Source organism: Ochotona princeps, chromosome 6, assembly GCF_030435755.1.
Source record: "Ochotona princeps isolate mOchPri1 chromosome 6, mOchPri1.hap1, whole genome shotgun sequence".
NCBI lineage: Eukaryota > Metazoa > Chordata > Mammalia > Lagomorpha > Ochotonidae > Ochotona > Ochotona princeps.
Genome location: NC_080837.1, coordinates 4,396,078 through 4,421,663, shown reverse-complemented (window position 1 = coordinate 4,421,663; position 25,586 = coordinate 4,396,078). Strand labels below are relative to the sequence as shown.

The 25,586-nt window shown below is 62.5% G+C and overlaps 1 protein-coding gene across 1 annotated transcript; it reads left to right on the top strand.

Annotated features, from left to right (window-relative positions):
• The first annotated feature begins 1,329 nt into the window (after positions 1-1,329).
• CSPG4 (chondroitin sulfate proteoglycan 4) lies at positions 1,330-25,586 on the top strand. Its single transcript, XM_004594690.2, has 10 exons — positions 1,330-1,499; positions 12,884-13,047; positions 13,501-17,046; positions 17,391-17,873; positions 17,977-18,153; positions 20,509-20,707; positions 20,793-20,927; positions 21,025-21,191; positions 23,134-23,317; positions 23,557-25,586. Exons 1-10 carry the CDS (start codon positions 1,406-1,408, stop codon positions 25,377-25,379), a joined length of 6,972 nt encoding a protein of 2,323 aa, XP_004594747.2. The 5' UTR covers positions 1,330-1,405; the 3' UTR covers positions 25,380-25,586.

The window sequence follows — 25,586 nt, the reverse complement described above, 5'->3', positions numbered from 1 at the left end:
AATGATTTTATTGCCAGCCAGCTGGGCCCAGCCCCTGCTCCAGGCTTCCAAGGGTGTCGGATGGGAGGAGTTTTCAAGTTGTCAGGTTTAGCCAAAATCCTACCGAAGGGGCATTTATGGTTGTGAGGCCCAGGCAGAACAGCACGCAGGCACAGGGGCCGGGGGGGGGGGGTCGGGGGGGCTACTAGACTGTCAACCCTGATTTTACATGGAGAGGAGAGAAGACTAGGGCTGGACAGAAAAAGATCTGAACCCAGGTCCTCCTGGATTCACGCCTGTGAGGAGGAGCAAGGCGGCTTGTGGTCAAGGGCTTGAGCTCCACGGACTGGCTCAACAGCCTTCTTTCACCCCAGCCTGGCTGTGTTGGTCATGACCAAGGAGGGAAGGAGACTGGAGGCAGCAGAGCCGCTCGTTAGGGTGCCCTTCCACCCGCTGGGCAGGGCTGGGGCTGGGCAGGGGAACAGGCGGGAGGGGGTGAATATAGCTTTCTCCTCCAGTTTGGGACTGAGCTGAAGTTGTTGCCTGGGACAGATCCAGCAGGAGAAAAGGCTGGGGCTGGAGCCGGGTAGGTAGGAGCTAAAGCCAGGGCCAGATTTTCAGGACAGAGGCGGCCTGGAAAGTTGAAACACCCGGAGTCAGTGCTCAGGATGCTGGGCTCCTGGTCCCAAAGAGGACCTACTGGCTACCCAGAGGGGGCTGAGGGAACATCTGGATCCCAGCCAGGGGCCTCCTGCAAGGGGACTTGCAGAAGGGTGGTCCTTGCCTACCTTTGCGTTACTGAGTCCAGTGTTCTCATTGACAATGCCTAGATTTTGGGGTTTGGGAACCGGGAGAAGACCAAGGTCCCAAAGCTAGGGACAGTCCCTCTAAGTCACAAAGAGGTCTCAAAGGCAAAGCACCCCAAAAGCAGGTTGTAAGGGTGTCTGCACATTCGTCATTCCTTCTAAGGCTGGAGTCTGCCTGGACGGTGTTCTCCCCTGCTCCCCATAGATAAAAGAGAAGAGGGGGTAGCCCAGCTCACGTTTCCTCCCAGGGCGGTACCAGGAGTTCTGGGATCAGAACTTTTGCGGGTCCGGACCCGTCTGGGACTTTGTCCCAAATTTCCAAGGTGGAGCCTGGCTGGGTCTGACGCCGCTGTGAGGGTGTCTCCCCCCCCACACACACACACACAACCCCGCCCCGAGGCGCAGGAGCTCTTTAAGAAGGTCGGGGTGGGGGCGGATGCGGGAGGGAGTCCGGGTCTGAAACCCGAGCAAACCCGAGCGCGGGTGGCCGGCGCCCCGCCCCCGGTAGGTCCCGCGCGCCTTGGCCAGCCCGCCCGCCCCGGCGCGCTCGCCTCGTCTCGCACTCGGCCCCTCAGGCTCCTCGGCTCCCGCTGCCGCCCCGTTGCGCCCAGCCCGCCGCGATGCGCCCCGGCCCGCGGCCCCCGCCTCCGGCCCGCGCCCTGGCCCTGATCCTGGCTTTGACTTGGGGCCTGTGGGTCAGACCCTCAGCTGCAGGTGAGTGAGGGGAATGAGAGACTGCCGATGTAGTGGTTTGGGGTGCGTTCCTGAGATGGGAAAGGAGACCGAAGCCGACTCCCCCCTGCCCAAATCAGAGGGATTCTTAGGGCGAATTGTCTTCCTTCCTCGCTAGGGGATGTTCAGGAGTTTGATTCTGGAATGGACCCGGGACGCCCACCCTCTCGAGCTGTGGGGTCAGGAGGTGGGCTGTCGAAGGCGTGGTTACGAGCATTGGTAGTCTCAGATACCCAGTGGGGTCCACCAAAACCAGCGTGGGTGACCCAGTGGCAGTGGGAGGTGGCAACGCCCCAGCCAGCCGGGAATGGCGAGGAGTGGGGTGTAACTGAAGCGGGCAGTAGTAGGGAGATGTCTGCCGCACCCTGTGTGGCACCAACTCCCCACCCACCCAAGCCACCACCTTCTCACACCTCTACCCTCCCCAGGGAGCTCTCTCTGCCAACACATGTCCCGCCTTTGCCCTGTGTGTCTGTGTCCTCTGAGAAGACCACAGGTGGGCAACAGTAAAGGCCCTCCCAGGGACCCCTGCACCTCAGCATCCGGGCAGGTAGGGCTGGTGCAGCCCTGGGCAAACCCCTGTCACCCCTTCCTATTCCTGGCCTTGGGGTCTGGGCAGAGCAAAAAGACCCTAAGGGGCACCAGGCTCGCCACCATCCTGGGGAAGACCATGTCTGGGGATGCCCTGGGTCAGTAGTCTTTTATCACCGTCCTCCAGGCCACACCCTGCTACCCTTGGGACGGGGAAACCGCCCACAAGGCCATCACAAGGTACCCAGAAGGGAAGTGACTCAGGAGGGGGACCCCAACATATGGGGTGAGTCACTGCCATTATCTGGGCTCCTGCCATGGGAACCTACTCTCCTCCATCTTAGGACTGGCTAAGGACATCTGTAGTGACCAGCAGGTGCAGCCCCTAGCCACTGCAGGGAGGGCACCATGGCCTTGGCCTTGGCCTTCCTTCGAGAGCCGCTCCCAAATGCCCTCTTACCAGCAACAGCGTGTCCCAGCTGGGCGCCAGACAGCCAGGGATGCATAGAAGTAGAGTGGGCTTTGGGAGGTGGAAAAGTTAACCCAAGCAGGGATGCCTGAGGCTGCCTGTAGAGTATGTGGGGAGCAGGGCGTGGAATGGGGGGATGCTGAGTGGGACCTAACGGGGTCCTGGACCCAGGCAGGGACTCTAAGCTGAGCTGGGCCATGGGGTTGACAGTTGAGATGGGAAGAGTACAGCAGGGCTGGAAGGTACCCATTGAACACGGGCTAGGAGAAGCCGTGGCTAGGCCAAACACGGCCACCTTACATGGAAGGCCACCGCCTATGCCAAGGGCTTGCGAGCGGGAACATGGCATGCAGCCTGTGGGGTTTGTGGCGGTCAACCAGCATGTGCCTCAGGGAGGCTTTGGAAGTGGAGACAGGGCTGGGAGTGGCCTCTGGCCACCCACCTCTGTCACAACTCCTGGCCCAGAGCCCTGGCCTAGTCTCTGCCCAGGGTGCCAGCTCCTGACCTGAGATCACCTCCTGCCTCTTTGGGAAGACCCCAGCCCCAAGGGTCCTCAAGTCTACACAAACCGGTTGAAGCACTCGGGGTGCAGTCTTTGTGCATGTGGCCACCTGCCCTGGGAGCTGCCTGGGTCACCCCCCGCCCCCGGAATACAGATGGGCAAAGCAGAAGCAGCAGAAAGCCAGGAAGAATCTCCAGCTACCCCCCCCCACACACACACACTCCCTCCCAGGGGAGCTGTGTCCTGTCCTCCCTCCTCCAGGCTTGGGCCAAGATGACAGGATGACAAATGCAGCATCCAAGTCACCGTAGTGGGCATTGTGGGAGCTCAGGCGCTTGAAGGACAGGCAGAGACCAGACTGCAGTGTGAGTGTAGCATGGAAGGCCCATGTGGGCACAGGGCATGCACAGGGGGCCACTGGTTCCCACCCCCTTTCCTGGCATGGCATGGCAGGGAGGGCTTATATGTCCATAGATGGGGGCTCAGAAGGCCAGAGGTCAAACCAGGGTGGGTCCTGCCACCTTCCAGGAAGGCTTGTCTCACCCCCGCAGTGCTGGGGACAGACTCTGCCTTATGCTCACACTGGCATGCGTGTGCTGCCCCAGGCCTCGGGTCCAGGGCAGGGGCTGAGCCCCTTGGCTCAGCCCACCCAGATTGTGGAAAACCCATTCTGGGACCAAGCACAACAAGCCCCCTCCTCCAGTCATCCTCCACCCACCGTCCTGCCAGCCCTGTACAGGCTGGACAAGAAGGCCCTTGTAATGCAGCCTGCTTGGGGGCCCAGCGGGTGAGGGGGTGGGCTGCACCAGGTGGGCCAAGCGGCTGGCGCTGGGTAGGAGGGGCACAGGGCACATTCAGGAGTCCAAGGGAGGAAGTGTTGGGGCTGGGAACTGGGCGTGCTGCCCGGAGGGGGTGTTGGGGGAGGGAGACTTGGAAGTGGCCCTGAAGTGCAGGCAGGCGCACAGATGTGGGGCGCACAGCTGGGAGTAGGAGCCCCTTAGTGGCTGCCACTTTGCTTCCAAGGAAGCAAGCACAGGATGACAACGGGGCAAGGACAGGGAGCTGGGGTGACTGCCGGTACACCACTGGGCATTTTTAAAAGTCCCTGGAAAGGGAAATTAACAAAAGATTTGAAATCCATGCCTAGGTCAGAGGAGGCTGTTCAGAAAGTTCATCAAAAATGAGCAGGATTAAAAATAAATAAACACAATTCCCCAATTTTTTTTTTTTTTGCAGTGAAAAAAAAAAAAAACCTTCCCTCCATTTCTCTGTGGCTTGGGATGCACCATGGTGCCTGGTTCTGTGGGTGAGGACTTTCTGCAGGTGCAGGCTGAGGCTGGGTCCCACGTGCACCCCCTGGGTGAGCCACTGTCACAGAACCGTGGGGCTGATTTTCAGTCGAACTGAATGTGTGGGACCTGTCTACTGCCGCTCTGGGGTGGGGGCCGTGTACAGTCGCCACTTCCCAGGGAGCAGCCAGAATAGCTCCCCCAAGGAAGAGGTTGATAGGAGCTGGCCCCCGAGGGCTTTGGTCTGTTGTCACTACTCCGGAGCCTGGGTGCTGCTTTGCCCCAGCTGCTGCCTTGGGATGGGATGCCTGCTCCTTCTTCACCCTCTGAGATGTATGTGGTCACAGCACTCCATTCAGGAAGCTTAGAGGTGTTGGGAATGCTGGCCCCTCGCCAAGCCATGCTGAGATCTCTGGGGTTCCTGGTGCTCCAGGCTGGGAGCCAGGACATCAGCCCTGCCCCATTCACACACATGTGTCTAGGTTGGGTTTTGGGTAACATCAAGTCCTTCCCCATAAAGCAGTGTCCCAGATATGGGCAGAGACTCGTGGTGTCAGTTGCACCCCTCTCCCTCTCCACCCCAAGTGAGCCTTGGCTCAGCTTGTTGCCCCAGGTGGTAGCCCGGCACCACACCAGGGGAGGGAGGGGACCTTTACTGCTTTAATGGCCCTGCCCTAGCCCTGAGTGGGGGCCTCAAGCCTTTCCGTGGGATATCCAACAGTTGTGTTATATACACACATATGCATGCACTGGCTGGGAGGGTGTCTGCCAGCAGCCCTAAGGGGAACCCTCCTTTGGGGACACACAGCCAACCATCCCACCAACCCTCGTTGCCCCTAGCTCTATGGCCAGGATCAGCCCATTCTCTAGGGATCCAGAAGGGGGCCAGGGAGAAGAGACCAATTTCCGTTCCCACCTAGGAAGGGCTCCTTCCCGCCCACATCTCAGGAGGGGGTGGCTATAAATATCAGTGACCCCACGATGCTGATTCCCACGGCACATGCACTGCGCCCCGCCCCCTCCCCGCTGCACATTCGCCGCCGGCCAGCCTAGCTCTCCTGCCGCTGGACGCCGGCCAGGCGGGCCTTGGGCCCAGACACACACACACACACACACACACACACACACGTTCCCCACTCTGGCCAGGGAAAGAACGAATCACCCTTTTTAGGAGTCTCTAAGTGGAAGCTCCCTTCCCAGCCCAGTGCTGCCCCCATTCCCGCCCTCTGCACCCTCAGCTGTCCGGGATCTGGGGGGCTAGCAGCGTGGCCTGTAGTGAGCACAGAGCAGGTGCCTGGCTCATTTGTGGAGGGGAGGGTCCCCAAGCCCACCCTTTCCTCGCTCTGTACCAAGCCCTTGTGGGGGGGTGGGACCAGGCCAGCGACAGGAAATGGCTCAACTGCCAGTGTTGTCACAGGGCTGTCACCAGTCCTTCTGATAAGCTGTGGTGGCTGCACCATGGGGACAGCTCAGCATGGCTGCTCAGGGACACCTCGCACCTGTGTGGGTTGGCAGGAGACAGTTGTCAAGGTGAACAAGCAGGCTGGGACGGGGACATGTGGGGAGCCCTGAAAGTGGGGTGTGGAGGGTGTAGGAACAGAGACAAGCCACAGCAGGCTAAGGTCCCACCATGTGGAAGCCTTCCGCCATCCCCCTGGGAGGACGCTGCTCCTCGGATGTGCTAATGGCATCCAGGCCCTGCTGCCCTGTCGAGCTGCTGTGTCCAGGCATCTGGGGCGCATGTGCGTCTGTCTCCCGCCTAGGGCCCAGCTGAGACCTGGAGGCTGGGGGAGTAGGCTGGCCTTCCAACACTGCCCAGCTGTGTAAGGCTCTGAGTCCCGTGGGCAGCCCCCATGGAACCTTGTCATCTCCCAGGCTGAGCAGAAGCTGCTCACAGCAAGGTGGGCTGGGTCTGGCCGAGGCGGGGCACTAGGCCATGCTGACGCCTCCTGAAGCTCCCAATGTTGGAAAACCGCTTCCCAAGGCTGGCCCTGAGCCCAGAACTCTCCAAGGAGAGGGGGAGTGAGGCCAACTTCTAGCCCCCGCTCCCATCTTCCGCGCCGGTCCCGGCCCCACCCTGCCAAAAATAACCCAGACCACCCCATCTTGTACCAGCTCAACCTACCCAGCCCCTTCAGAGCCAGTTGAGTCACCGCTTGGGACTGCTCTGTTTTTAACTGTCTGAGTCACCGGTGGTGGCAATCTTGGCTCTAGTCACAGTCTCCGGACTGCAGGGGCCCTGGCCAGCTCCACCAGGGGGGTCTGAGTGGGGCCCCCGGCTTGGCTGGTCCGCATGGGTGCAGTCCTGCCCTGCTCCTGAGCCCAGAACACTTCTTCAGGGATCTGTGTGTAAGGGCTTCGTCCACTGTGACTGCAGGGTGCAGGAGGGGAGCCTGGCCTTCTGGGGAACCCACAGAGAGGCCAGACCCCTGCCCTCATATCCCCCGTCCTGCACAGCCTCTCCCACCAACCTTGTCAGCACAAACACTTGCTGTGGCCCCCACGTACCCTGTGGCTGCCGTTTTTGCAGCTCAGGAGGCCCCACCAGCTCCTCACTCACCCCTGTAGACTTATTCTGTATCTCAGGCTCTATTTAAAATCCCCCGTACTCCATCCCTCTCCCCCATCCTCCTCTCCCCATCCCTGTCTCCCCCTCCCCCCTCCCCCTTCCCCTCTCCCCCGTCCTTCTCCCCCATTCTTCTCTCCCCATCCCTGTCTCTCCCAACCCCTCTCCCCCACCCCCCTCTCCCCATCTCTCTCTCCACCCCGTCTCCCTCATCACTATCTCTGTCTCTGTCTTGGTCTCCCTCCCCCATCAGTCCCAGCACTCCTCTGCAGTCCCCTGCCCTCCAAACCTCCTTCACCTCCACCCATTCCCTCAGGGACTTGGGCCCAAGGGACCCATCAGGAGAGAATGTTTCCATGTCCCCTTTTCCCCTTAGTGCCCAGAGGCAGGCTGCATCCTGTCCTAGGGAATGTGGTTCTCACAGCACTTCCTTGGGGGCTGCACAAGGAGGGTAGAGGGTTTGGGACCGGCCCCACCCCCATCCCAGCAGGAGCCTGCACAGCCTCAAAGCTCAGTCTCTCTGCCTGTGACTGCCGCCCTGCTATTAATAGGGCTCTGGCTCTATTTTCTTAAAACAAGCCCCAGGCTTGGTCACCAGGACCAGGGCCACCCTCCACCCCTTCCCAGCCATTATGTGCAACTCGTACCCTTAGCACTAAGCCCTGGAGGTCAGACAAGTTGGGTGGAGGAAGCTGGTAGGTGCCACCTCCTCTCCCTCCCCCAGGCAGGGTCCCATCCTAGTGTCAGTCCAAGACTTCTGGCGAGCAGAGGTGACCTGCCTGGTGGGGGCAGGAGGAGAATGGAGCGATTTGGTGGAGAACTGGACAGCTGGGTGGAGAGGGTGTGGCTGGCATAGGTGGAAGAGGACCCCAAGCCACTGAGTTAGGGTCCTAGGTAGGATGGAGTGAGAAGACTGGGGGTGCAGCTGGCTGTGGCAGTGGATGCTAGCAGCAGCTCTGTGCTGGGTTAGTAGCAAGGCCAGGGAAGTGCAGGTGGCAGGGCTGGGCTGTACTCTAGCTAAGGCAGGAGGGTGCTCTGCAGGGCTGATGCAATGGTGGGGAAAGGGAAGCGTTCTCCCTAAGCTTCGTAGTACCAGAGCTGCTGCTGGGCCCCTCCACCTAATAGAAAGTTCCTCCAGCAGGCCAATGCCACCCCAATGGCTCTCTGCTCCCTGGTTGCCACCAAGGGCCTCCTTGGCTCCAGTGCCCCAGGCCAGGGCAGAGGAGTGGAGGGGACATGGGCCCCATTCTTTGGGGTTTCTACCTGGGCTAGACCAACAGTGGCTCAACTCTACGCACAGTGGCTACTGCTGAGCTGGACCGGGCTAGGCTAAGCCTGGCCAGGACCCAAATACGGTTGATGTTCCAAACCAGAACACCACCCCCCAAAACATGAGAAAACAGGGAGCAGCAGGAAAATAGAGGTACGCAGCCCTGATGGAGTGTGTTATGGAGCCGGCTGGCGATCCTGACCCAAACATCTGCCTTACATGGGGTACTCCCTGATCCAGTCTTGTCCTGGCTCCATACCACCCCCTCTCCCAATCTGAGATAGGGGAACTGAAATAGGATGCTGCCTGTGTGGGGCATAAGGCAGACTTCAGGTCCAGGGTACCATGCAGGCCGGCAGCCAGCAGCCGTGGCCTCCTCCCCTCCCTGCCCGTTTCATCCTCTTGCTGTTCCCCACAACCTGTCATACCAGAGCCCCAGTGGGAGCTGCAGGAGACTTGGGGTTGGGGAGAGCAGCAAGGGGCTCCCTGGCTAAGGAGAGGGCCTCCTGGGGGCACCTGGACACCCCCTCACCCCGGACCTCCCAAGCCCCAAGACTGTCACTGGGACCCATGTGACGAGGTGGCCCCTGGGGAAGATGGCTCCCTGTCCCAGCAGCCACAGAAAGCAGGCATTTCCCTCTTCCACCTCCAGCAACAGAGGCTCCCAGGGGACCCCAGGGGCGGGGGCGGGGAGTGTATGAGTGTGCATTGCAGGCACAGCACTCTCACACCCTCTGCGCTGGAGCCAGCAGTAGATGCTCCACTTCCGATTTGCACGCAGCAGCCAAGCCCCCACTGCAGGCGTGCACACACACACACACCCACGCACCATGCACACTGTATGCTCTCCCTCACTGCTCCCCCAGAGAACCCCCTCCCCTGGGCACTGGGGGACTGCCCTGCCTGTGAAATGGACATGCCCCACAGGGACCCCCCAATAGAGCTGGGGTTTCTCACTCTTCCTCTTCTCTACCAGAAGCTCCACCCCAGTGGGAAAATGGGACCGCCGAGGTAAGGATACCACAACAGCTCCTGGGGCCAAGAAAGCAGGGGCTGAAGGCGGGTTTGTAGGAAAGGGCCTGGAATTCCCCACCCTGCTCCCAGGCAGAGACTCAGAGGGCGGGGAAGCCCTTGGAGCTGCTCCGATAGCTGCCCCACCCTCCGCAGCCCAGGAGCCACAAAGGCCGCATTGAGCAGATCTGTGCCCTCCAGTCTGGGTGGACCCTGTGAGCTTCCTCTAAGCTCAGTATGTGACCTCAGGGCTGGGACACCCTAAAGACGGCTTTGGCCCCAGCTTACCCTACCCGTCCCTACATTGAGCACCACCTCTGGGCTACATTGCAGGCACAGGTGGCCCGAGGCACTGAGACCAGTGGCCAGGGTCAGGGTTGGGACTGGCAGTGTTGGCACTGTTGGTCCCTGGGATGTTCTAGGACCTAATTCCTCTTTGCCCGCAGAGTCAGCTGGGTGTATGTGGGGGACATGGCTGGGGCTTTGGGGTCTGCTGGGGAAGCAGCAGGGGGACTCCTGTGTAGGTGGACAAGGCTGGGAGGGGGCAGGCGTCCAGTGTGGTCCACAGGCCAGAGTCAGGCTGCCCCGGGGTGCAGAGGGCTAGCCCTCTTCCGGCTCCCCTCAGCTGTGCTCCTGGGCCTGGGGGTGGAGGCTATGGACAGTTTCTTACAGGGGAGAGGAGCTGGCCTGCAGGGTGGAGGGCCTTGGTGGGGGCGGAAGCTCAGGCTCGGCCACCCTAATTCCTGTACACCCCCCTGCCTTCTCCATGACTGAATGAATGGAAGAATGAATGAATGCGGGTCCCTGCTCCACCCCTTACTCCCCTGCCCACCTCTCCTCTTCCATCCCAGGCACCCCCACCTCCCCAGGCACTGCCGCCGCCACCCTGCCCAGCAGCTCTGACTACCACACTTTTCTCCCTTATAAAGTCAGGCAGCAGCAGACGGCCGGGAGTGCCCCTGCCACTGCCTCCCGTGACGCATGCCAGCTGCCCGGGGCTCCCAGGAATGGACACAGGCACCCAGGAACCCATCCGGTGTTCCTGGAGAGCCTGGAGGTACAGCCACTCTCTGATGAAGTTGCTCCCCTCTCTGGAGCCTCCATTTGACCTGTTTGTCCGTTTAATGACTCTGAGCAGTGCAGAGACAGAGGGAGAAGGAGGTGACCGGGCCCCTCGCCCCCAGCTCCCAGGCCAGGCATTGGGGGCAGAGAGACCCAGCCTGCACCGGGACCCTGGCACCAAGAGCCAGATGGGGCTTGGGGAGGTGCCCACCCAGACTGGAGGGCACAGATCTGGACATCACCCGGGTTGCCAAGCCCAGTCCCTGTCCGCTGCAGAGGGGGTTGCTGGGGACCTGGGCTTCAGCTGCCTGTCCACCCAGAGAAGGGCCTGGGAAAGGGCGGGACGTGGCTCTGTGAGGGCCTCATTCAGGGCAGGTGGGGCGGGAGCTGTGAGCACCTCATGGTGGGCACACCCCTCCAGGAACACACAGCCCCTTTCACAGCGCCTGGAGTGGGGGGACTAGGACAGGCCCAGGCACAATTGCCGCTCTGTGCTGGCAGCTCCCTGCCCACACACGCGTGTGCACACACACACACGGCTTTACACAAACCCAAGCCCCACAGCAGTAGCCACCCACATGCTCGCTCACACACACAAACATACGTGTCCATTACCCTGGGGGTACACCCTTCCCAACCTGCCAGACTCTTCAGTCCACAGGGACATCCCAGATCGGCCGGAACACACAGACCGGGCAGGAGGGGGATACTGGGCCCTCATTCCCAGCCCAGAGGGTCACCCACATGGCTGCTGCGGGTCTGGGCTGGTATGTGGATGAATCAGAAGAGCGGGTTGGGGATTTGGGGGAGCAAGTCAAACCCAACCCAGGCTGCTGCCTCCATCAGGCCACCAAGCCTTCCCCTCTGTCTCTCCCTGCCCCCACCCCATGCCCTGCCAGTTTCTCCCTCTGCCTCATTGCCCTCCTCTGGGACTTCTGTTCCCTCCCTCGCCTCCTCTAAGAAGTCCCTTGGGATTGACTGCTGGCCCATTACTACTTTGCATGCCTCCTCTCCCTGCGAAGCCCCTCTCCCACCGTGCCTACCCCCCACCCGGGGGACGAGGGATTGTGGGTTCCCGTGCTGTGGCCCAGGAGCGCCTGTGCCGTCAGAGTTTCCAGCACCCTGGCCAGCGAGCAGCGGCCGCCCTGGCCTGCTTACCGCAGTAGCACAAGGCTGCCTGTGTGAGCCCCTCAGGCCCAGCCCCACAGGAAGCAGCAGGGCCCAGCCCCTCAATGGGCCCATTCAGACCCCAGCGGCTCTGGAAAGTACCTCTGCTTCCTGCCTCTCCCACCCTAGCCCAAACAGAGAGCTGCTGTCCCACCAGGAGAGGCTGGGCCAGGTGGCTCAGTGGTTGGGGCAGCCATGTGCCAGCTACCCTGTGGATTTACCTGTGCCTGTATGCAGCCGGGGGTGGGGGGTGGGACCGGGAGGAACATTACCTAGCTCAGGGTTCCTGGTGCTGGCTGCCTGAGCCACTGCAGCCCACCTCATGGTGTCTCTATCTTGGGGAGGGAAGTGGGTATGGATCCCACCCTGTGCTGTAGTGTGCTGTGGTCACGTGGGCCCCAACACCTGCACGCACCCACGTGGCTTCCTGTTCTCACTGAATGCCTGCAGCACCCACCACAGGTTCTGGAATAGCCCATGGTGCTGGCCGCGGGAGCTAACAGCTCAGGCCAGGAGCAGCAGTCACAGGGCACTATGGGCTATCTTCAGCAGGGACAGCTCTCAGACCCCTGTGATGGCCAGGGCTGGGTCAGGCTGGCTGGGAGCCAGCTCCTCGTGGCCAGTAAATAGTCCCTCTCTGGGCCTGGGCTTGCAACAGGAGTGTGGGACGGAGTTGAGGCTTAGGGGAAGCCACCTGGACACGGAACACTGTGTAATCCTGGTCCATTCTGCAGCCTCCATACCCACCCAGGCCTGGCTGTTTCTGGGTAGAGTCCTACCTCAGATCTCTGCAAGAGATGGATCAGGTCAGAGGTCAAGACTGCTTGACCTTGAGGTACCTGTGGGCAAACCTAGCTCCGGCCTATAGCCCGGGCTCTCCTCGGCCTGCCCAGTAGCTCCCATGCACCCCATCATGGCAGTCTGCAGCCCCAGGTCCCCGGGGTTGGGGGTTGGGAGGGACAGTGAGAACTCAGCTGTGTCGTCTCTGGCTCCTGGGCTGCTGCTGGGACAATGGGACCGGATCTGGCCGCTCACTGGGGACTCTTAATAGCTTCACAGCAGGAAGCAATAACGGGCAAGGCAGGAAGTCTGGCCCGCTGTGAGTCTCCATCTGGCCCCATGGCAAAGAAGCTGCCACCCCCACACCCCTTGGAAGACAGCTGTGGGCATGGCTGGGGGCACAGCGGGCATGGCCGACTGCCCCTCCAGAAGCCCTGGCCAGTACTGACTGCCCAGGAACCCCGCACTGGGTGTGCTGAGGGGGGACTGTGAGTGGGATGGGCTGGAGTTGAGGTGATTCCCCCAGGAGCCTGGGAGGTGGAGGTCTAAGCTGCTGGGAATTTCTGGGCGGAGTCTGGGTTGGATATAAGGCAAGGCTGGCATCCATCTGATGAGCACAGGTGGCCAGGTGTGAGAAAGCCGTGATGTGCCCGGCGTGGGTCCTCTCACTTCTTGCAGCTTTGAGCTTGTGCCTTGACCACAGCCCCTTCCCCTCACAGCCTCCTTCTTTGGCGAGAATCACCTGGAGGTGCCTGTGGCCACAGCTCTGACCCACATCGACCTGCAGCTGCGCTTCTCCACGGCCCAGCCCGAGGCTCTGCTTGTGCTGGCGGCTGGCCAGGCTGACCACCTCCTGCTGCAACTGCATGCCAGCCGCCTGCAGGTCAGTCATTGCCCGACTCCCATACACACCTCCCTGGCCAGGCATGGAAGCCCTTGTCTCCTTTGAGTGGTGACTGTGCAACGTCATGCAAGTCACCTGCAGGGTGTCAAGTTGTCCACTGTCAGCAGCTGGGCAGCAGCACTCCGGTGCATCCCTCATATGCTATCCTCTGCCCATCAGCCCCCGCCCCGGCCCTTGGGTGCCCGTCCCCTGCACTGCCTCAACTCCAGCCACCCTGAAGATTCAGGGGAAACCTACCCAACCTGGCACTTGCTGCCGCCATTACTCCTTGTCGCCACCAGGGGTCACTGTTGGATACAAACAGGTGCAGCCTGGCATGATGGTGCTGAGCCAGGTCCCATTTGCCAGGGGTGGTTCCCACCCCTGTATAGGGTCGGTGATGGGCTCAGAATGCTGTGCCCACCCACCCTTGCACCCTCTGTCTCCCCTCAGGTCAGACTCGTCCTAGGCCGGGAGGAGCTGAGGCTGCAGACCCCAGCTGAGCCACTGCTGAGCGACTCCATGCCCCATGCAGCGGTGCTAGTCGTTTCTGGCCAGTGGGCCACACTGTCCGTTGATGGCCTTCTGAACACCTCAGCCCCAGTGCCCGGAGCCCCCCTGGAGGTCCCCTATGGGCTGTTCGTGGGGGGCACCGGCAGCCTGAACTTGCCTTATCTGCTGGGAGCCAGCCGGCCCCTGCGTGGCTGCCTGCACGAGGCCACCCTCAATGGCCGCAGCCTCCTGCGGCCGCTGACCCCAGATGTGACCGAGGGATGCGCCGAGGAGTTCTCTGCAGGTGACGATGTGGCGTTGGGCTTCTCAGGGCTCCACTCACTGGCAGCCTTCCCCGCCTTGAGCACGCGGGAGGTAGGCAGCCTGGAGTTTACACTGATGACACGCAGCCGCAAGGCACCCCTGGCCTTCCAGGCAGGGGGCCAGCCCGGCGAGTTCATGTACGTGGACATCTTTGAGGGCCACCTGCGTGCTGTGGTGGAGAGGAGCCAGGGCACCGTGCTGCTGCACAACAGTGTGCCTGTGGCTGACGGGCAGCCCCATGAGGTGGCTGTGCGCCTGGATGCCCAGCGGCTCGAGATCTCTGTGGACCAGTACCCCACACGCACCTCCAACCGTGGGGCACACGGCTACCTGGAGCCCCGTGGGCACCTTCTCCTTGGAGGGCTGGACGCCGAGGCCTCCCGGCTTCTGCAGGAGCACCGCTTAGGCTTGGCTCCCGGCACGGCCAACACCTCCCTGCTGGGCTGCCTGGAAGACCTCAGCCTCAACGGCCAGCGGCATGGGCTGCGAGAGGCCCTGCTCACCCGTGGCATGGCAGCCGGCTGCAGACTGGATGAGGAGGAGTACGAAGAGGATGCCTACGGCCCCTACGAGGAGGCCCTGTCCACCTTGGCCCCTGAGGCCTGGCCGTCTGTGGAGCTGCCGGAGCCGTGTACACCAGAGCCGGGGCTGCCCGCTGTGTTCAGCAACTTCACCCAGCTGCTGACCGTGAGCCCGCTGGTGGTGGCCGAGGGGGGCACAGCGTGGCTCGAGTGGCGCCACCTGCAGCCCACACTGGACCTGACCGAGGCTGACCTGCGCAAGTCGCAGGTGCTGTTCAGTGTGAGCCGAGGCCCACGGCACGGCGAGCTGGAGCTGGACATCCCTGGTGCGCAGGCGCGGAAGATGTTCACGCTCCTGGACGTGGTGAACCGCAAGGTCCGCTACTTGCACAACGGCGCCGAGGAGCCGGCGGACCAGCTGGTGCTGGAGGCGTCCGTGACGGCAGCGCGGGCGCCCGTGCCCTCCTGTCTGCGCAGGGGCCAGACCTACCTGCTGCCGGTACAGGTGCACCCCGTCAACGACCCGCCCCGTGTCATCTTCCCGCACGGCAACCTCATGGTGCTCCTGGAGCACACTCAGAAGCCACTAGGGCCCGACATCTTCCAGGCCTACGACCCGGACTCGACCTGTGACGCCCTCACCTTCCAGCTCCTGGGTGCCTCTGCCGGTCTGCCCGTGGAGCGCCGGGACGAGCCAGGCCAGCCGACCCTGGAGTTCTCCTGCCGCGAGCTGGAGGCGGGCGGCGTGGTCTACGTGCACCGCGGTGGCCCCGCGCGGGACCTTACATTGCGGGTCAGCGACGGGCTGCAGGCCAGTGCGCCGGCCACGCTGAAGGTGGTGGCCGTGCGGCCAGCCATCCGCGTGCGCCACCGCACCGGGCTGCACGTGGCGCAGGGTTCAGCCGCGCCCATCCTGCCTGCCAACCTGTCGGTGGAGACCAACGCGGTGGGGCAGGACGTGAGTGTGCTGTTCCGCGTCACGGCTGCCTTACGGCTTGGGGAGGTACAGAAGCAGGGCGCGGGTGGCGTGGAGGGCTCCGAGTGGTGGGCCACGCAGGCATTCCACCAGCGCGACGTGGAACAGGGCCGTGTGCGCTACCTGAGCACCGACCCGCAGCGGCACGGCACGGACACGGTCGAAGACCTGGCCCTGGAGGTGCAGGTGGGTCAGGAGACACTCAGCAACCTGTCCTTCCCCGTGACCGTGCAGCGCGCCAGGGTCTGGATGCGGCGGCTGGAGCCACTGCACACGCACAACATGCGGCAGGAGGCCCTCACTGAGGCACACTTGGAAGCCGCCCTGGAGGAGGGGGACCCGAGCCCGGCCACCTTCCACTACGAGGTAGTCCAGGCTCCCAAGAAAGGAAACCTTGAGCTGCGGGGCACGCGGTTGTCAGATGGGCAGGGCTTCACCCAGGACGACGTGCAGGCGGGCCGCGTGACCTACACCGCCACGGCACGTGTCTCAGAAGCTGTGGAGGACTCCTTCCGCTTCCGCGTCACGGCTGCGCCCCACTTCTCTCCGCTCTACACCTTCCGCATCCACATTGGCGGGGACCCGGATGCGCCGGTGCTCACCAACAGCCTGCTGTCCGTGCCCGAGGGCGGGGAGGCCGTGCTGTCAGCCACGCACCTGTTCGTCAAGAGCCTCAACAGCGCCAGCTACTTCTACGAGGTCATGGAGCCACCGCGCCACGGCAGGCTGGCGTGGCGCGGGACCTCAGACACCCCTACCTCCGTGATGTCCTTCACCAACGAGGACCTGCTGCGCGGCCGCCTGGTCTACCAGCATGACGGCTCAGAGAGCACCGAGGACGACGTGCCGTTCGTGGCCACCCGGCAGGGCGAGGGCAGCAGCGACATGGCGTGGGAGGAGGTGCGTGGCGTCCTGCGCGTGGCTGTGCAGCCTGTGAATGACCACGCGCCTGTGCAGACGGTGAGCCGGGTCTTCCACGTGGCCCGCGGCGGGCAGCGGCTGCTGACCACGGATGATGTGGCCTTCAGCGATGCCGACTCAGGCTTCACGGACGCGCAGCTGGTGCTGACACGCAAGGACCTGCTGTTTGGCAACATCGTGGCGGTGGAGGAGCCCGCGCAGCCCATCTACCGCTTCACCCAGGAGGACCTGCACAAGAGGCGCGTCCTGTTCGTGCACTCGGGCGCTGACCACGGCTGGCTGCAGCTGCAGGTGTCGGATGGGCAGCACCAGACCACGGCCGTGCTGGAGGTCCAGGCCTCGGAGCCCTACCTGCGTGTGACCAACGGCTCAGGCCTCGTAGTGCCTCAGGGCGGCCAGGGCACCATCGACACCGCTGTGCTCCCCCTGGACACCAACCTAGACATCCGCAGCGGGGAGGAGGTCCGCTACCTGGTCACGGGCGGCCCACGCTGGGGGCAGCTGCTGCGGGCGGGTCAGCCTGCGGGGGTCTTTTCCCAGCAGGACCTGCTGGCCGGGGCCGTGGTCTACAGCCATAACGGCAGCAGCCTCAGCTCCCGCGACAGCCTGGCGCTCTCGGTGGAGTCAGGCGCGGTGCGGGCGGACGCCACCCTGCAAGTGACCATCGTCCTGGAGAGGCCGCCGCCCCCTCTGCAGCTGCTGCGGCACCTCAAGATCTACGTCTTCCAGGGGGAGACCACCCCGATCCCCCGCGAGCGTCTGGCGGTGAGAGCTGGGGGGCTTGGGGACAGTGGTGGCCACACTGCACCCCAGGACTTACGGGGTGAGGGTGGGAGCCCAGACAGAGTGGGGTGCTGGGAGAAGGCGCAGAACTGGGGGAACACGAGTTAGCATGTGGAGCCCAAGCGGGCGCCTCTGAGGAGGGCTGCGGGCGCCCTCATGTGGTCACAGGTGGTAACAGCAGGGGTGAGAGAAGCGGGCCTCAGCCGGGCTGAGTGTGTGTGTGTGTCCGCATGTGGCATGTGTGAGCCCCAATGCAGGGAGCGAGGGGCATGCGGACACATCCTGTGGCTCCTCCATGAGTCCCCATGGCTCTGTGTCCCCCCCAGGCAGCCCAGGAGACAGTGGCACCAGCAGACATCCTGTTCACCGTGCAGAGTCCCCCACAGGCGGGCTACCTGGTAGAAGCGGCGGGTGACGGTGCAGCAGCCAGGCTGCCCAGCCCAGAGCCCGTGCGCAGCTTCTCCCAGGACACAGTGGATGCTGGCCGCATCCTGTACATGCACTCCCGCCCCGACGTCTGGAGCGACGCCTTCTCCCTGGACGTAACCTCAGGCCTCGGCACCCCGCTTGAGGGCATCCGTGTGGAGCTGGAGGTGCTGCCAACGGCCATCCCACTGGCTGCGGAAAACTTCAGCGTCCCCGAGGGTGGCACCCGCACCCTGGCCCCTCCGCTGCTCCGCGTCTCGGGACCCTACTTCCCCTTGGTGCCCAGCCTCCACCTGCAGGTGCTGGAGCCGCCGCAACACGGGATGCTGCAGCGGGAGGGGCAGCCTCTGAAGGGGCCCCTGGCCACCTTTTCTTGGAGAGAGGTGCGTGGCCCCTTCCCCCCGGGGTCCAGCATATGCCAAACACAGGGTGGGAAGGGTCTGGGCCTGAGCCCCTTAGTGAGTCCCAGGTCCCCTCCTGCCGCAGGTGGAGGAGCAGCGGATCCGCTACCTGCATGACGGCAGCGAGACGCTGGCTGACAGCTTCGTCCTAGTAGCTAACGCCTCGGAGCTGGGCCGGCAGAGCCAACCTGTGACCTTGGCCATCAACATTCTGCCAGTTAATGACCAGCCTCCCATCCTTGCCACCAACACAGGCCTGCAGGTGAGCACACCTTCCTCCTACCCCAGAAGCCAAAAGAAAGAAATATCTGTTGATCTGGAAATCAGAGTTATGGGCCCTATGCAGTAACTTAGCGGCTAAAGTCCTCACTTGCATGCACTGGTATCCCATATGGGCACCAATTCTAATCCAGACAGCCCCACTTCCCATCCAATTCCCTGCTTGTGGCCTGGGAAAGCAGTCGAGGACGACCCAAAGCCTTGGGACCCTGCACCTGTGTGGGAGACCCAGAAGAGGCTCCTGGCTCCCAGCTTCGGATCGGCTCAACTCCAGCTGTTTCAGTCGCTTGGGGAGTGAGTCAGTGAATGGAAGATCTTCCTCTCTGTAAATCTGACATTGCAATAAAAAAAAATCTTTTAAAAAAGAATGTTTAGCACCCGGCGTGATAGTGTAGTGGTTAAAGTCCTCGCCTTGCATGTACGGGATCCCATATGGTCGCCAGTTCTAATCCCGGCGGCCCTGCTTCCCATCCAGCTCCCTGCTTGTGGCCTGGGAAAGCAGTCAAGGACGGCCCAAGGCCTTGGGACCCTGCACCCACATGGGAGACCTGGAAGAGCTCCTGGCTCCTGGCCTCAGATTGACTCAGCTTCAGTTGTTCTGGCCACTTGGGGAGTTAACCATTGGACAGAAGGTCTTCCTCTCTGTCTATCCTCCTCTGTATATCTGCCTTTCCAATAAAAATAAATAAAGTCTTAAAAAAGTCAGAATTATACATACAGAGAGAAGCAAAGAGATCTTCCATCCACTGTTCACTGTCCAAATGGCCACAATAGCCAACACTAGGCCAGGCTGAAGCCAGGAGCTCCTTCTGGGTCTCCCCGTAAGGCCACAGGAGCCCAAGTGCTTGCACCGTCTTCCGCTGCTTTCCCAGGCACATGACCAGGGAGCTGGGTGGAAGCACATTTCTGACAAGTCCCTGACAGTGCATTTCTTTTTTTTTTTTTTTAAGATTTTTTATTATTATTGGAAAGCTGGATATACACAGAGGAGGAGAGACAGAGAGGAAGATCTTCCATCCGATGTTTCACTCCCCAAGTGAGCCGCAACGGGCCGGTGAGCGCCGATCCGATGCCGGGAACCAGGAACCTCTTCCGGGTCTCCCACGCGGGTGCAGGGTCCCAGTGCTCTGGGCCGTCCTCGACTGCTTTCCCAGGCCACAAGCAGGGAGCTGGATGGGAAGTGGAGCTGCCGGGATTAGAACCGGCGCCCATATGGGATCCTGGGGCGTTCAAGGCAAGGACTTTAGCCGCTAGGCCACGCTGCCGGGCCCGACAAATGCATTTCTGACAAGCTTTTTAAGGCCCTGCTCCCCACAAGCAGTGCACCCTCATGTAGCAGAGACAGAAGCCGAGGCCCAGACAGGGCCCAGAAGTCCTCTGCGGTCAGAAGAGTGACTGCTGGGGTTGCTCAGCTGCAACAGGGCAAGACAGGGGCTTAGCCAGTGTGCCACAGTGCCGGTTTCACGCATTTTAAGAAAACCATCTGTGTACTTATTTATGTAAAAGAGTAGAGTGATAAAGCCAAGGAGAGGGAGGAGGGAGGACGTTCTTCTATCTGCCAATTCACTCCCCGAATACCTGTGGCATCCTAAGCTGGGAGTCAGGAATTCAGCTGGGTCTCCCTCCCACCCCCCACCCAGTGCTCTGGGTGGGACCAGACAAGGACCCAAGAGTCCCGGAGCTGTCACCTGTTGCTCCCAGGCACCTAAGGAGGGAGCTAGAATCAGAAGTAGAGGAGGTGAGACTGGAACTGGCCCTGGAACGAGGACCTAAACCCACTGCACCACAACACTGTGTTCTGCCTTAGCACGAGTTTGTAAATGGCAGTGGGGCAGCCAAGCTGGGACCCAGGAGGAAGCCCAGCCAGGCCTGCTGCTGTGTGGCCATGTGGCCACCAGAGGGTGCGCTCCGCCCATGATTCCTCTCAGAGCTCCGCGCCCACCACTGAAGTCCAGTCACTGTGCCTCGTGTCCCTTCCCAGTGCCCTCCTAGGTCTGCGGCTGTAGCCCAGGAACTTCCCCTCTACATGCTACCCACAGCACACTGACCCTACTGGGCATGAGAGCTGGAAATACCTGTTGTTTGTCCTCCCCCCGGGGTAGGGGCTGCAGGCAGAGGGCCAGCCACAGGCTCTGGGCTCCATGCTCCACTTGGGGTTCCTTGGGCCAGCAGGGGTCACCACCCCACAGCATGTAGCCCCTGGGGATCTGAGGAGGAGAGAACACAACCCAAGGCCTTGGAGGACAAATGGGCTGAGGTGTGATGTAGAGGACAGGACGTGGGGTTGGGGGACGGGCAGGGTGAGCGAATGGAGAACTTGTGTGTCCTGTGTCTCCAGATGTGGGAGGGGGCCACTGTGCCCATCCCTGCGGAGGCCCTCCGGGGCACGGACGGCGACTCAGCGCCCCAGGACCTGGTCTACGCCATTGAGCAGCCCAGCAATGGGCGGGTGGTGCTGCGGACAGCCCCAGCCATGGAGGTTCGAAGCTTCTCACAGGCGCAGCTGGACGCCGGGCTGGTGTTGTTCTCACACACAGGTGTGTCCTGGCACCCGCCCCCCAACGGGTGAGGGTGTGACATGCCAGCTAGGGCAGCTGGGACCCAATCCATGCCTGCCCACAGGAGCCCTGGACGGCGGCTTCCACTTTTCCCTGTCGGACGGCCAGCACATCTCCTCCAGACACTTTTTCCGAGTGATGGCGCGGAAACAGGTGCTCCTCTCATTGGACGGCAGCCGCACAATGACTGTGTGCCCAGGTGGGTCCACCCGGCACCCTCTGTGTGCTGGTGACCAATGGGCCCATGGGCTGGCTCCAGTCAGAGGCTGACCACTGTCTCCTCTTGCCCCCTGCAGGCTCAGTCCAGGCACTCAGCAGCCAGAGCCTCCGGGCTAGCTCCAGCGCTGGCACCGACCCCCACGCACTGCTCTTCCAGGTGCTGGCGGGCCCCAGGCTCGGCCAGCTGCTCCACTCACGGCGGGACAGCATCCAGGAGGCCCTGGGGAACTTCACACAGGCTGAGGTAAGGGCAAGACCGCTGGCCAGCCAGGGGATGGAGTAGGAGGCTGCAGGTGCTGGCAGCGCCTGGGCTGCTGAGGTGTATGTCTGAGCCCAATCGGGGCAGGAGCCAAGGACAAGCAGAGCAGAAAAACAGAGTCAAGCTTGGGTGGAGCCGTGCACTGTGGCAGCCGCAGGGCACAGCTGTTCTAGGGCCCACCAGAGGTCAGAGGAGGCAGGAGCCCCCAGCCCAGGGTACGGGCACACTGCGGGGCTCTAGGGCTCTGTGCCAGCAGGGGGCATTGCAGAGTGCATCACCACAGGTCGGAGGGGGTGGAACATGCCCTGCCTTCACAGAACATCTGGTGCAACTGCCGGGAGCTGGGGATGCTGGGATGGTGCACCTGCAGGGAGCCACAGCTCTGTGCTGCTCCTAATACCTCAGGAGAGAAGAGTCTACTCACAGTCCCCCCATACCCTCCCCCTACAGACCTCCTAGCACCCCATTAGCAGGCACTCCACCCTGCCTGTTTTCTCCCATCTCCTGGAACCCCCAAATCCCCTCCCCACCGTGACTTGAACTAGACCACACCCTCTCGTAGCCTTCAGCTTCCCTCAATCCCCACCCCCACACACACCCTGCCACTGGGGTGAAGCAAAACTGGCCCAGGGCCAGCCACATGAAGGACTGGTGTGTGGCCACCAGAGGCCGTGCTGCCGGAGCCACCCAAGAGGCTGAGCCAGGGCCACGTGGCAGTTGGGGGAGGAGAGGCAGGCCAGCATGGGGTGGGGTACTCAGGCCCTGCTGTCCCCAGCTAGCATTGTTGAGAGCCCGTGGGCAGTGGGGGTCAGAACAAGACCAGGCTGCCTGTCACCTGCTGACACTGCTTGCTCCCTGGAGCTCAGGGACACACCCCCACCCCGGTCCTTCCTGAGTTCAGCCACCCTACCCTTGAGCCAGGCCAGAGGTGATCACTGCCAGTCCCTTGGGTCCCATCAGGCCCCGTGCATGCTTGTACCACGCCCAGCCTGTGATGTCCTAGAGTTCCCTGTCAGCATAGACCCTGTGGGAGACATTACAGAAACCTGTGTCCAGTTTCTTAAAGGGCCTGCATTCCCTCCCACAGCTGGGAGCTGAAAGCAGTGTCTGGCCCTCTTCCCCTCTCTGGGCAGGGTCCCCTCTCAGCCCAGCTCGGCCCCATTTCTCCCCAGGCCCTGCACCCCTGGATCATTTTTAAAGATTTATTTGTTATTTGGAAAGCAGAGTGAATGTGTGTAGGAGAGAGATCTTCCGTCCACTGGTTCACTCTCCCACGCAGGTGCAGGGATCCAAGCAATGGATCTCTCCACTGCTTTCCCAGGTGCATGAGCAGGGAGCTGGATCAGAAGTGGAGTGGCCTGGAATCGAACTGGTGTCCATAGGGGATGCTGGCATCGCAGGCGGTGATTTAACCCACTGCACCACATTACTGGGCCCTCTGTTCCCCAAGAGGCTGATCCCTGCTCTGCAGTTTACCCCAGAGCCCCTCTCACACCGAGAGCCTGTTCTGTTTCCATTCCCTAGGACACAAGTCCTATTTTTCTGAAAGGCAAATGAGAGCTGTCTAGGGCACCAGGGCAGTGCATAGCCGCGAGGAGGGACGTGTTGACTGCCTGGAGGAGCAGCCACATGGTCCAGCCATGGGTCAGGAGTCACCATGGCACCAATCACAAGACCACTGCAGGTTGTGGGTAGGACAGTGCCCAAGCCCTCCTCCACAGGGAAGCCAGGCTGGGCTGGTGTTGGAGGATGGAGGAGTAGGGTGCGCCCCAAGGCTGAGCAGCAAAGGCAGGCTTCCATGAGCCTGGCACGGGAACTGACAGCCCAGAGAGCCCTGACCCAGGGCAGGGAGAGCTTGCTGCGAGACCAGGGTCCCACGACCCTGCGGCTGGCACCGCACACACCCAGCGCTGGCGTCTCTCTTCAGGTGTATGCCGGCAAGGTGCTGTATGAACATGAGATGCCCCTGGAGCCCTTCTGGGAGGCCCACGACACGCTGGAGCTCCGGCTGTCCTCACCGCCTGCCCCTGATGTGGCCACCACCCTCACGGTGACTGTGTCATTTGAGGCCGCCTGTCCTCAGCGTGCCAGTCGCCTCTGGAAGAACGAAGGTGACCGCTGGGATGAATTGGCAGGGCTAAGGGGGTGGCAGGGGGCGAGGGGGAAGGGCCAATGTTAGCAGCTCCCAGGCCTGGGGAAGGCAGATGCTGAAGGCCTGGAGCTTGGAGTTGGGGTCCTGAACCCCACCCTGGAATGCCTGGTGTTGTGGGGTGCCCAGGCTTGCCCCAGACTCCTTTACTTGCGCTCATTTGGGTTGGCTACTCCTTCACAGCCTATCTTTCACTTCCAGGGCTCTGGGTTCCCGAGGGCCAGCAGGCCAGGATCACGGTGGCCTCCCTAGACGCGTCCAACTTCCTAGCCAGCGTTCCATCGCCCCAGCGTCCCCAGCACGACGTGCTTTTCCAGGTCACGCAGTTCCCCACCCGGGGCCAGCTCCTGGTGGCTGAGGAGCCCCTCCATGCTGGGCGGCCCCACTTCTTGCAGTCCGACTTGGCCTCGGGGCAGCTAGTGTATGCCCACGGAGGTGGGGGCACGCGGCAGGACAGTTTCCGCTTCCGCGCACACCTGCAGGGGCCTACGGGGTCAGCCGTGGCCGGACCGCACACCTCGGAGGCCTTCCCCATCACCGTGCGCGACGTCAATGAGCGGCCGCCCCAGCCGCAGGCCTCCCTGCCGCTGCGCCTCCCGCGTGGTTCCCGCGCCCCCATCTCCCGGGCCCAGCTGAGTGTGGTGGACCCGGACTCAGCACCGGGTGAGGTGGAGTACTTCGTGCAGCGAGCACCACGCAATGGTTTCTTGAGCCTGGTGGGGGCAGACCCGGGGCTGGTGACCCACTTCACGCAGGCGGATGTGGACGCTGGGCGGCTGGTCTTCATCGCCAACGGGAGCAGTGTGGCCGGGGTGTTCCAGCTGAGCGTGTCTGACGGGGCCAGCCCGCCCTTGCCTGTGTCCCTGGCCGTGGAGGTGTTGCCCTCCACCATCGAGGTGCGCGGGCAGGCACCCCTGGAGGTGCCCCAGGCCCTGGGTAGGGCCGCCCTCAGCCCACAGCAGTTACGCGTTGTATCTGACCGCGAGGAGCCAGACGCCACCTACTCCCTCACCCAGGGGCCACAGCATGGGCACCTACTGGTGAGCGGCCAACCAGCCTTGGCCTTCAGCCAGCGCCAGGTGGACCAGGGGGATGTGGTCTTTGCGTTCACCAACTTTTCCTCTTCCTATGACCACTTCGGGGTCCTGGCCCAGGCCAGGGGCGTGAATGCATCCGCCATAGTGAATGTGACCGTGAAGGCACTGCTGCGCATGGGGGCAGCAGGGCCATGGCCACAGGGGGCTACCGTGCGGCTGGATCCCAGTGTGCTAGATGCCAGCGAGCTGGCCAAACGCACAGGCAGCGTGCCCCGCTTCCGGCTCCTGACGGGGCCTCAGCTCGGGCGCGTTGTGCGTGTGCCACAGGCCAGGTCAGAGTCCCAGGGCAATGAGCTAGTGGAGCAGTTCACGCAACAGGACCTTCAAGACGGGCGGCTGGGGCTGGAGATTGGCAAGTCCCCCGGCCCCATGGACGACAGCCTCACACTGGAGCTGTGGGCCCAGGGCGTGCCACCTGCCGTCGCCTCGCTGGCCTTCGCCACTGAGCCTTATGACTCAGCCCGGCCGTATGGCGTGGCTCTGCTTCGGCTCCCTGAGGCTGCCCAAACAGATGCAGGGGAGCTGGGCGGCAGCACCCCCACGGGCAAGCCAGGTCCCACAGCATCCAGCCCGGCACCCGCGGTGGCCCGTGGTGGCTTCCTAGATTTTGTGGAGAACAACATGTTCAGCGTCATCATCCCGCTGTGTCTGATCCTGCTGCTGCTGGCGCTCCTCCTGCCGCTGCTGTTCTACCTCCGCAAACGCAACAAGACCGGCAAGCACCACGTCCAGATCCTTGCCGCTAAGCCCCGCAACGGCCTGGCCGGCGACACCGAAACGTTCCGCAAGGTGGAGCCAGGCCAGGCCATCCCACTCACGGCCGTGCCTGGACAGGGGCCCCCACCAGGGGGCCAGCCAGACCCGGAGCTGCTACAATTCTGCCGGACACCCAACCCTGCCCTCAAGAATGGCCAGTACTGGGTGTGAGGCTTGACTGGGCGCTGATACTGACCAGGCCGGGAACGGGCAGCTCCAGGCCCCAGCACTCCCATGCCCTGGCACAGTCTGAGCACCCCCAGACTGGGAGAGATTACAGACACTGTGCATGGAGGGTGCTGCGGGGGTTCCCCAGGAGTGCTGGGTGTAACCAAGACCAGCACTGCAGTCTCCCTGGCTTCACACCAAACCTGGGGA